Source organism: Oncorhynchus mykiss, chromosome 26 (genome assembly GCF_057628025.1).
Source record: "Oncorhynchus mykiss isolate SJ-2025 chromosome 26, ASM5762802v1, whole genome shotgun sequence".
In the NCBI taxonomy this organism is placed as follows: domain Eukaryota; kingdom Metazoa; phylum Chordata; class Actinopteri; order Salmoniformes; family Salmonidae; genus Oncorhynchus; species Oncorhynchus mykiss.
The window spans coordinates 49,282,551-49,295,219 of record NC_143047.1 but is presented as its reverse complement, the minus strand read 5'-3'; the positions used below and the strand labels follow the sequence as shown (position 1 = coordinate 49,295,219).

At 43.3% G+C, this 12,669-nt stretch overlaps 1 protein-coding gene across 8 annotated transcripts in view; it reads right to left on the bottom strand.

Annotated features, from left to right (window-relative positions):
- Positions 1-334: 334 nt before the first annotated feature.
- The window catches only part of abcc12 (ATP binding cassette subfamily C member 12), a 229,730-nt gene continuing 217,395 nt past the window's right edge, over positions 335-12,669 (bottom strand). For 7 of the 8 annotated variants that reach the window (XM_090223368.1, XM_090223366.1, XM_090223362.1 and 4 more), the window contains 6 exons: positions 9,921-10,110; positions 8,866-9,025; positions 7,064-7,142; positions 6,450-6,563; positions 5,841-6,005; positions 3,303-5,019 (listed from right to left, as the gene is read on the bottom strand). In XM_090223368.1, the coding sequence (XP_090079494.1) occupies positions 4,927-5,019; positions 5,841-6,005; positions 6,450-6,563; positions 7,064-7,142; positions 8,866-9,025; positions 9,921-10,110 (801 nt within the window). In that variant the 3' untranslated portion in view covers positions 3,303-4,926. Of the gene's footprint in view, positions 5,020-5,840; positions 6,006-6,449; positions 6,564-7,063; positions 7,143-8,865; positions 9,026-9,920; positions 10,111-12,669 lie in introns of all 8 variants that reach the window. The other variant, XM_090223367.1, reaches the window with a different exon arrangement.

Here is a 12,669-nt window from a genome sequence, read left to right as displayed (position 1 = left end):
ACCAGCTCTGTAGAATCAGGTCACCTCTAGTGTTCTAATGACACCATCTCTGTAGAATCAGGTCACCTCTACTGTTCTAATGACACCAGCTCTGTATAATCAGGTCACCTCTACTGTTCTAATGACACCAGCTCTGTAGAATCAGGTCACCTCTACTGTTCTAATGACACCAGCTCTGTAGAATCAGGTCACCCTCTAGTATTCTAATGACACCAGCTCTGTATAATCAGGTCACCTCTACTGTTCTAATGACACCAGCTCTGTAGAATCAGGTCACCCACTAGTATTCCTAATGATTGTAGTTCGGTCATTGTTCCAAGTTAAAATATTAGTCTTTCCAAGTTTGAGTTGTGCTTTATTGAGGTAAATCAGCATAATTATAACAGGTATTTTGCATATTGTAATCAAATAACACAATAGTGTGTATTAGATGGAAGAGTGCCATATTCTCAGACTCATCCACAAACAATCCCATGAGATTTAATAAATGTAATTTAATTAATGTATTTTAAACCATCCATCCAGTAGATAGATAGATATATATATATATATATATATATATATATATATATATATATATATATATATAGATATGTACAGACGGTTTATGTTTGGTTGCATGTAATACCGCGTTCCCTACTTTATCTTTCACACTTTCAACATAAACGTTAAAATCAGAGACCAAAATAAATAAATAAATACACTTTGAATAAGTATCGGAGATGAAGACACGTAACATGTCATTTCACCACGTATAATAGTAACGTAATAATCATCATTAGTTCTGCAGGAATCTGTGCCTCTATACATGAGAATGAGATGTCACTGTGACATTCGCTTTACCTAGCCTGGCTACCAGACATGCTTGTAGCTGTTATTCCACTCATTTGACAAGCAGTGGCAAGGAGTGGAATGACAGCACAAACAGGCCTGGTACCCAGGCTAACATTCACCTAGGATTATCAAAAAATAAATCCTCTTTACTGCCTGTTTTCACTGCTGTGAATCATATAAAAGACAACGTTCTGGGAATCATATAAAAGACAACGTTCTGGGAATCATATAAAAGACAACATGTTAACCCACTGGGAATCATATAGAATACAATGTGTTAACCTGCTGGGAATCATATAAAAGACAACGTGCTGTGAATCAAATACAAGACAAAGTGCTGGGAATCAAATACAAGACAACGTGCTTTGAATCAAATACAAGACAACGTGCTGTGAATCAAATACAAGACAAAGTGCTGGGAATCATATAAAAGACAACGTGCTGTGAATCAAATACAAGACAAAGTGCTGGGAATCATATAAAAGACAACGTGCTGTGAATCATATAGAATACAACCTGTTAACCTGCTGGGAATCATATAAAAGACAACGTGCTGTGAATCATATAGAATACAACCTGTTAACCTGCTGGGAATCATATAAAAGACAACGTGCTGTGAATCATATAGAATACAACCTGTTAACCTGCTGGGAATCATATAAAAGACAACGTGCTGGGAATCAGATAAACGTTACAGCTGTTTTGTAGTTCCATAATGGTATTACTGCTGTTTTGTAGTTTCATAATGGTGTTACTGCTGTTTTGTTGTTTCATAATGGTGTTACTGCTGTTTTGTAGTTTCATAATGGTGTTACTGCTGTTTTGTTGTTTCATAATGGTGTTACTGCTGTTTTGTTGTTTCATAATGGTGTTACTGCTGTTTTGTAGTTTCATAATGGTGTTACTGCTGTTTTGTTGTTTCATAATGGTGTTACTGCTGTTTTGTTGTTTCATAATGGTGTTACAGCTGTTTTGTTGTTTCATAATGGTGTTACTGCTGTTTTGTTGTTTCATAATGGTGTTACTGCTGTTTTGTTGTTTCATAATGGTGTTACTGCTGTTTTGTTGTTTCATAATGGTGTTACAGCTGTTTTGTTACTTCATAATGGTGTTACTGCTGTTTTGTTACTTCATAATGGTGTTACTGCTGTTTTGTAGTTTCACAATGGTGTTACTGCTGTTTTGTTGTTTCATAATGGTGTTACTGCTGTTTTGTTGTTTCATAATGGTGTTACTGCTGTTTTGTTGTTTCATAATGGTGTTACTGCTGTTTTGTTGTTTCATAATGGTGTTACTGCTGTTTTGTTACTTCATAATGGTGTTACAGCTGTTTTGTTGTTTCATAATGGTGTTACTGCTGTTTTGTTACTTCATAATGGTGTTACAGCTGTTTTGTTGTTTCATAATGGTGTTACTGCTGTTTTGTTACTTCATAATGGTGTTACTGCTGTTTTGTTGTTTCATAATGGTGTTACTGCTGTTTTGTTACTTCATAATGGTGTTACAGCTGTTTTGTTGTTTCATAATGGTATTACTGCTGTGTTGTCACTTTGTAATGGTGTTAGAGCTGTTTTGTAGTTTCATAATGGTGTAACTGCTGTTTTGTTGTTTCATAATGGTGTTACTGCTGTTGTCACTTCATAATGGTGTTACTGCTGTTTTGTAGTTTCATAATGGTGTTACTGCTGTTTTGTCACTTCATAATGGTGTTACTGCTGTTTTGTCACTTCATAACGGTGTTACTGCTGTTTTGTTGTTTCATCATGGTGTTACTGCTCTTTTGTTGTATCATAATGGTGTTAGAGCTGTTTTGTTGTTTCATAATGGTGTTACTGCTGTTTTGTCACTTCATAATGGTGTTACTGCTGTTTTGTTACTTCATAATGGTGTTACTGCTGTTTTGTCACTTCATAATGGTGTTACTGCTGTTTTGTCACCTCATAATGGTGTTACTGCTGTTTTGTCACTTCATAATGGTGTTACTGCTGTTTTGCCACTTCATAATGGTGTTACTGCTGTTTTGTCACTTCATAATGGTGTTACTGCTGTTTTGTTACTTCACAATGGTGTTACTGCTGTTTTGTTGTTTCATAATGGTGTTACTGCTGTTTTGTAGTTTCATAATGGTGTTACTCCTGTTTTGTTACTTCATAATGGTGTTACTGCTGTTTTGTTACTTCATAATGGTGTTACTGCTATTTTGTAGTTTCATAATGGTGTTACTGCTGTTTTGTTACTTCATAATGGTGTTACTGCTGTTTTGTCACATCATAATGGTGTTACTGCAGTTTTATAGTTTCATAATGGTGTTACTGCTGTTTTGTAGTTTCATAATGGTGTTACTGCTGTTTTGTTACTTCATAATGGTGTTACTGCTGTTTTGTTACTTCATAATGGTGTTACTGCTATTTTGTAGTTTCATAATGGTGTTACTGCTGTTTTGTTACTTCATAATGGTGTTACTGCTGTTTTGTCACTTCATAATGGTGTTACTGCTGTTTTATAGTTTCATAATGGTGGTACTGCTGTTTTGTCACTTCATAATGGTGTTACTGCTGTTTTATAGTTTCATAATGGTGGTACTGCTGTTTTGTCACTTCATAATGGTGTTACTGCTGTTTTGTTACTTCATAATGGTGTTACTGTTGTTTAGTCACTTCATAATGGTGTTACTGCTGTTTAGTCACTTCATAATGGTGTTACTGCCTGATACAGCTTCCTTAGTCAATGCTAGCATGATGCTAATGCCCTAGGCTTTAGGTATGCACGCGCACGTGTGTGTGTGTGTTTGCATATGTTTGTGTGGATAAGCGTGCGCGCAGGCACATGCACATTCATGTCTGTCCATGGAAAACAGAGAAAGCGTTGAGGGTTGGGGTGGTCCGACAATTAAGGACAGGTGGTGGGCGGAGACTTCAGATGGGGTCGTGTCCAGATTTCATATGGGGGTGTGTCCAGACTTCATATGGGGGTGTGTCCGGACTTCATATGGGGGTGTGTCCAGACCTCATATGGGGGTTTGTCCAGACTGCAGATGGAGATGTGACCAGACTCATGGAGGTGTGTGCAGACTACAGATGGAGGTGTGACCAGACTCATGGGGGTGTGTCCAGACTGCAGATGGAGGTGGGACGAGGCTACAGATGGAGGTGTGTCCAGACTACAGATGGAGAGGTGTCCAGACTTCAGATGGAGGTGTGTCCAGACTTCAGTTTTAGGTGTGACCAGACTCATGGAGGTGTGTACATACTGCAGATGGATGTGTGCCCAGACTACAGATGGATTTGTGTCCAGACTTCAGATGGAGGTGTGTCCAGACTCATGGAGGTGTGTCCAGACTGCAGATGGAGGTGTGACCAGACTACAGATGGAGGTGTGACCAGACTTCAGATGGAGGTGTGTCCAGACTACAGATGGAGGTTTGTCCAGACTGCAGATGGAGGTGTGTCCAGACTGCGGATGGAGGTGTGTCCAGACTTCAGATGGAGGTGTGTCCAGACTGCAGATGGAGGTGTGTCCAGACTGCAGATGGAGGGCAGACCAGACTGCAGATGGAGGTGTGTCCAGACTTCAGATGGAGGTGTGTCCAGACTTCAGATGGAGGTGTGTCCAGACTGCAGATGGAGGTGTGACCAGACTGCAGATGGAGTTCAGACCAGACTGCAGATGGAGGTGTGTCCAGACTGCAGATGGAGGTGTGTCCAGACTGCAGATGGAGGTGTGACCAGACTACAGATTGAGGTGTGACCAGACTACAGATGGAGGTGTGTCCAGACTGCAGATGGAGGTGTGTCCAGACTTCAGATGGAGGTGTGTCCAGACTGCAGATGGAGGTGTGTCCAGACTGCAGATGGATGTGTGTCCAGACTCATGGGGGTGTGACCAGACTTCAGATGAAGGTGTGTCCAGACTACAGATTGAGGTGTGACCAGACTACAGATGGAGTTGTGTCCAGACTGCAGATGGGGGTGTGTCCAGACTACAGATGGAGGTGTGACCAGACTCATGGAGGTGTGTCCAGTCTACAGACGGGGGTGTGTCCAGACTGCAGATGAAGGTGTGTCCAGACGACAGATGGGGGTGTGTCCAGGCTCATGTGTTGACGGTGTTGGCTGCAGTCAGGAGAGCTGCAAACTGAGAATCTGGTCTCTGCATCAGGACCTCTGGACTGTCACACTCAACCACCTGCCAGGTGGACACAGAACACACAGAACACACACACACACACACACACATACAGAACACACATACACACACAGAACACACAGAACACACACAGAACACACACACACAGAACACACACACACACAGAACACACAGAACATACACACACAGAACACACAGAACACACACACGCACACAGAACACACAGAACACACAGAACAAACACAACACACAGAACAAACACAACACACAGAACAAATACAACACACAGAACACACGCAGAACACACACAGAACACACACACAGAACACACAGAACACAGACACAGAACACACACGGAACACACACGGAACACACACACAGAACACACACACACAGAACACACACACAGAACACACACACAGAACACACACACAGAACACACACACAGAACACACACACAGAACACACACACAGAACACACACACAGAACACACACACAGAACACACACACAGAACACACACACACAGAACACACACACACACACAGAACACACACACACACACAGAACACACACACACACATATATCTCAGTTCATTTATACATCCGTCTATCTCCTCTCAGTCTATCAATATTCACCAATGTTTAGTTTGTTTTGAAACCTTTTAAAAAACAATATGAAGCCAATACATGACAGTTTCTCTGAAGAAACAGGAGAGCCTTAAGGTTTTATTATCTTAGTTGGAGTCAGCTTGAACCCCACAGTAGGGTTATGTGTCTGTGTGTCTGTCTGTCTGTCTGTCTGTCTGTCTGTCTGTGTCTGTGTGTCTGTGTGTCTGTGTGTGTGTGTGTATAGCCTACCCTTCCAGCGTCCATGACCAGTATACGATCTGACTCCAGGACAGTGTTAATGCGGTGAGCGATAGTGAGCATGGTACAGTCCTGGAACGCGTCTCTGATGGTGTGCTGGATCAGAGAGTCCGTCTCTGAGTCGATCGACGCCGTCGCCTCGTCCAACAAGATGATCTGAGAAAGAGGAGGAAAGACCAGGCTAACATCTCATTCAGGTTACTAGGATACCAGCTGTGTATTCTTGAAAGAGGAGGAGAGACCAGGCTAACGTGTAATTCAGGTTACTAGGATACCAGCTGTGTAGTCTTGAAAGAGGAGGAGAGACCAGGCTAACGTGTCATTCAGGTTATTCAGGATACCAGCTGTGTAGTCTTGAAAGAGGAGGAGAGACCAGGCTAACGTGTCATTCAGGTTACTAGGATACCAGCTGTGTAGTCTCGCAACGCCATCCTTCCAGGTCTGGAAGAGGCTTGGAAATCGAGGCTAGGTAACTATGTCAATTAGGTAATAAATACCTGGTCATTTCTGGACCGTAAAATCCATTTTCCTGGGATACAGTACGGCTAGCTGTATGTACATTGTATGTTGCTGTAAAAGGAGATATTTCCGTGAGCTGACCTTGGAGTTTCGTAGCAGTGCTCTGGCCATACACATCAGCTGTCTCTCTCCTACAGAGAAGTTCTCTCCATTTTCCACTACCTCCGACTGCAGCTTCTCAGGGAGACTGGAGATCTGAGACACACAGAGGGACGTGGCGTTGTCGGTATCATCATGAACGTGATGGTCAACATCGTCATCATCGTCATCATCATCACCACCACCATCATCATCACCACCAACATCATCACCATCACCACCATCATCATCATCACCACCATCATTATAACCATCATTATCATCATCGCCATCATAACCAACATTAGCATTATCATCAACTTTATCACTGTCATCATCACCATTATCATAATCACCATGATCATCACCACCATAATCATCACTATCATAATCACCACCATCATAATCACCATGATCATCAGACAACAGACAGTAAACCAGGTTCCCATAGAGTCAGACAACCTAGAGTAAACCAGGTCCCCATAGAGTCAGACAACCTACAGTAAACCAGGTCCCCATAGAGTCAGACAACCTACAGTAAACCAGGTCCCCATAGAGTCAGACAACCTACAGTAAACCAGGCCTCATGTAATGGTCCCCATAGAGGCTGTACGTACTGTGTGTTTCATGAAGGTCTTATCCAGAGCAGACCAGATGTCCTCATCACTATAGTTGTTGAAAGGATCCAGATTATACCTGCAGCAGGGGAACAAGTCACATTGTAGAGACACAGTAATACAGGTTGACAGAGAGGTCATACCTGGAGAAACTAGTCCTGAACCCAGTCAGGTAGAGACACAGTAATACAGGCTGACAGAGAGGTCATATCTGGAGAAACTAGTCCTGAACCCAGTCAGGTAGAGACACAGTAATACAGGCTGACAGAGAGGTCATATCTGGAGAAACTAGTCCTGAACCCAGTCAGATAGAGACACAGTAATACAGGTTGACAGAGAGGTCATACCTGGAGAAACTAGTCCTGAACCCAGTGAGATAGAGACACAGTAATACAGGCTGACAGAGTGGTCATACCTGGAGAAACTAGTCCTGAACCCAGTCAGGTAGAGACACATACAGGCTGACAGAGTGGTCATACCTGGAGAAACTAGTCCTGAACCCAGTGAGATAGAGACACAGTAATACAGGCTGACAGAGTGGTCATACCTGGAGAAACTAGTCCTGAACCCAGTCAGGTAGAGACACATACAGGCTGACAGAGAGGTCATACCTGGAGAAACTAGTCCTGAACCCAGTGAGATAGAGACACAGTAATACAGGCTGACAGAGTGGTCATACCTGGAGAAACTAGTCCTGAACCCAGTCAGGTAGAGACACATACAGGTTGACAGAGAGGTCATACCTGGAGAAACTAGTCCTGAACCCAGTGAGATAGAGACACAGTAATACAGGTTGACAGAGTGGTCATACCTGGAGAAACTAGTCCTGAACCCAGTCAGGTAGAGACACATACAGGCTGACAGAGAGGTCAAACCTGGAGAAACTAGTCCTGAACCCAGTGAGATAGAGATACATACAGGTTGACAGAGAGGTCACACCTGGAGAAACTAGTCCTGAACCCAGTCAGGTAGAGACACATACAGGTTGACAGAGAGGTCACACCTGGAGAAACTAGTCCTGAACCCAGTGAGATAGAGACACAGTAATACAGGTTGACAGAGTGGTCATACCTGGAGAAACTAGTCCTGAACCCAGTCAGGTAGAGACACATACAGGCTGACAGAGAGGTCATACCTGGAGAAACTAGTCCTGAACCCAGTGAGATAGAGACACAGTAATACAGGTTGACAGAGAGGTCATACCTGGAGAAACTAGTCCTGAACCCAGTCAGATAGAGATACATACAGGTTGACAGAGAGGTCATACCTGGATAAACTAGTCCTGAACCAGTGGTATTACCTGGTCTATGCAGTCTGTTTCTATAGGTGACTAGTGTACTGTGTAGACAGTGGTATTACCTGGTCTATGGAGTCTGTTTCTATAGGTGACTAGTGTACTGTGTAGACCGTAACAGACAGTGGTATTACCTGGTCTATGGAGTCTGTTTCTATAGGTGAATAGTGTACTGTGTAGACAGTGGTATTACCTGGTCTATGGAGTCTGTTTCTATAGGTGACTAGTGTACTGTGTAGACAGTGGTATTACCTGGTCTATGGAGTCTGTTTCTATAGGTGACTAGTGTACTGTGTAGACAGTGGTATTACCTGGTCTATGGAGTCTGTTTCTATAGGTGACTAGTGTACTGTGTAGACAGTGGTATTACCTGGTCTATGGAGTCTGTTTCTATAGGTGACTAGTGTACTGTGTAGACCGTAACAGACAGTGGTATTACCTGGTCTATGGAGTCTGTTTCTATAGGTGACTAGTGTACTGTGTAGACCGTAACAGACAGTGGTATTACCTCACAGTGCCGATGAATAGGACAGGGTCCTGGGGGATGACTGATAGTTTACTGCGGAGGTCCTCCAGGCCGATAGCGCTGGTGTCCACCCCATCTATGAAGATAGTCCCTGCAGCTGGTTCCACCAGGCGGAACAGGGCCACTCCTAAAGAAGACTTCCCTGTTGGGTGACATATAATATCCAGGCTATATACAGCACATCCAGGTTATATACAACACATCCAGGTTATATACAGGTTATATACTGAAAAATAGCTGTGCAGTGACGCTCCCCATACAACCTGACAGAGTTTGAGAGGATCTGCAGAGAACAATGGGAGAAACTCCCCAAATACAGGTGTGCCAAGTTTGTAGCGTCATACCCAAGAAGACTGGAGGCTGTAACCGCTGCCAAAGGTGCTTCAACAAAGTACTGAGTAAAGGGTCTGAATACTGATGGAAATGTGATATTTCAGTATTTTACTATTAATACATTTGCAAAAATGTCTAAAAACCTGTTTTTCCTTTGTAATTATAGAGTATTGTGATGTCATTAAGGGGTATTGTGATGTCATTAAGGGGTATTGTGATGTCATTATGGAGTATTGTGATGTCATTATGGAGTATTGTGTGTAGATTGGTCAAGGGAAAAAAACAATTTAATCCATTTTTAGAACAAGGTTGTAATGTAACAAAATGTGGAAAAAGTCAAGGGGTCTGAATACTTTCCAAATGCCACTGTATATCGCAATGACAATGTTCACTGTGGTGTTTCATGTTAACATTATGACAGTGAGTAGGTGGTCTAAACTGAGGCCTTACCTGAGAAATACACTTAGCCACCAGCAGCAGGCAAAGACACAAACAACTCTGACAATGAGTTGGACTGAGGTCTTACCGGAGCCTGTGAAATACACTTAGCCACCAGCAACAGGCATAGACACAAACAACTCTGACAATGAGTTGGACTGAGGTCTTTCCCGGACCCTGTGAAATACAGTTAGCCACCAGCAGCAGGCATAGACACATAGTACAGACAAGTTCAACTCTGACAATGAGTTGGACTGAGGTCTTACCGGAGCCTGTCCTCCCCACGATGCCCAGCTTCTCCCTGGGCTGGATGTTGAGCTGGAGTCCGTCGAGCACGATGGGGGTGTTCGCTCTGTACCTCATCGTGTAGTCCTTAAAGGAGATGGCCCCTTTATGAGGCCAACCCTCTGGGATGAGGGCGTCTTTAACTCTCCTGGGCGCCTCAGAGACACAACCCTGGACAGAAACATAGACGCCTCAGAGACACAACCCTGGACAGAAACATGATTATAACAGACAACATTCTGGATGCCTAAGAGACACAACCCTGGACAGAAACATGATTATAACAGACAACATTCTGGACGCCTCAGAGACACAACCCTGGACAGAAACATGATTATAACAGACAACATTCTGGATGCCTCAGAGACACAACCCTGGACAGAAACATGATTATAACAGACAACATTCTGGATGCCTCAGAGACACAACCCTGGACAGAAACATGATTATAACAGACAACATTCTGGATGCCTCAGAGACACAACCCTGGACAGAAACATGATTATAACAGACAACATTCTGGATGCCTCAGAGACACAACCCTGGACAGAAACATGATTATAACAGACAACATTCTGGACGCCTCAGACACACAACCCTGGACAGAAACATGATTATAACAGACAACATTCTGGACGCCTCAGAGACACAACCCTGGACAGAAACATGATTATAACAGACAACATTCTGGATGCCTCAGAGACACAACCCTGGACAGAAACATGATTATAACAGACAACATTCTGGACGCCTCAGACACACAACCCTGGACAGAAACATGATTATAACAGACAACATTCTGGACGCCTCAGAGACACAACCCTGGACAGAAACATAGACGCCTCAGAGACACAACCCTGGACAGAAACATTATTATAACAGACAACATTCTGGATGCCTCAGAGACACAACCCTGGACAGAAACATGATTATAACAGAAAACATTCTGGATGCCTCAGAGACACAACCCTGGACAGAAACATGGACACCTCAGAGACACAACCCTGGACAGAAACATGATTATAACAGACAACATTCTGGATGCCTCAGAGACACAACCCTGGACAGAAACATGATTATAACAGACAACATTCTGGATGCCTCAGAGACACAAACCTGGACAGAAACATGATTATAACAGACAACATTCTGGATGCTTCAGAGACACAACCCTGGACAGAAACATGGACGCCTCAGAGACACAACCCTGGACAGAAACATGATTATAACAGACAACATTCTGGATGCCTCAGAGACACAACCCTGTACAGAAACATGATTATAACAGACAACATTCTGGATGCCTCAGAGACACAACCCTGGACAGAAACACGATTATAACAGACAACATTCTGGACGCCTCAGAGACACAACCCTGGACAGAAACATGATTATAACAGACAACATTCTGGACGCCTCAGAGACACAACCCTGGACAGAAACATGATTATAACAGACAACATTCTGGACGCCTCAGACACACAACCCTGGACAGAAACATGGACGCCTCAAAGACACAACCCTGGACAGAAACATGATTATAACAGACAACATTCTGGACGCCTCAGAGACACAACCCTGGACATAAACATGATTATAACAGACAACATTCTGGATGCCTCAGAGACACAACCCTGGACAGAAACATGATTATAACAGACAACATTCTGGATGCCTCAGAGACACAAACCTGGACAGAAACATGATTATAACAGACAACATTCTGGATGCTTCAGAGACACAACCCTGGACAGAAACATGGACGCCTCAGAGACACAACCCTGGACAGAAACATGATTATAACAGACAACATTCTGGATGCCTCAGAGACACAACCCTGTACAGAAACATGATTATAACAGACAACATTCTGGATGCCTCAGAGACACAACCCTGGACAGAAACATGATTATAACAGACAACATTCTGGATGCCTCAGACACACAACCCTGGACAGAAACATGATTATAACAGACAACATTCTGGACACCTCAGAGACACAACCCTGGACAGAAACACGATTATAACAGACAACATTCTGGATGCCTCAGAGACACAACCCTGGACAGAAACATGATTATAACAGACAACATTCTGGACGCCTCAGCGACACAACCCTGGACAGAAACATGATTATAACAGACAACATTCTGGACGCCTCAGAGACACAACCCTGGACAGAAACATGATTATAACAGACAACATTCTGGACGCCTCAGACACACAACCCTGGACAGGAACATGGACGCCTCAAAGACACAACCCTGGACAGAAACATGATTATAACAGACAACATTCTGGACGCCTCAGAGACACAACCCTGGACATAAACATAGACGCCTCAGAGACACAACCCTGGACAGAAACATGATTATAACAGACAACATTCTGGATGCCTCAGAGACACAACCCTGGACAGAAACATGATTATAACAGACAACATTCTGGATGCCTCAGAGAAGCAACCCTGGACAGAAACATGATTATAACAGACAACATTCTGGATGCCTCAGAGACACAACCCTGGACAGAAACATGATCATAACAGACAACATTCTGGATGCCTCGGAGACACAACCCTGGACAGAAAGATGGACGCCTCAGAGACACAACCCTGGACAGAAACATAAACGCCTCAGAGACACAACCCTGGACAGAAACATGATTATAACAGACAACATTCTGGATGCCTCAGAGACACAACCCTGGACAGAAACATGATTATAACAG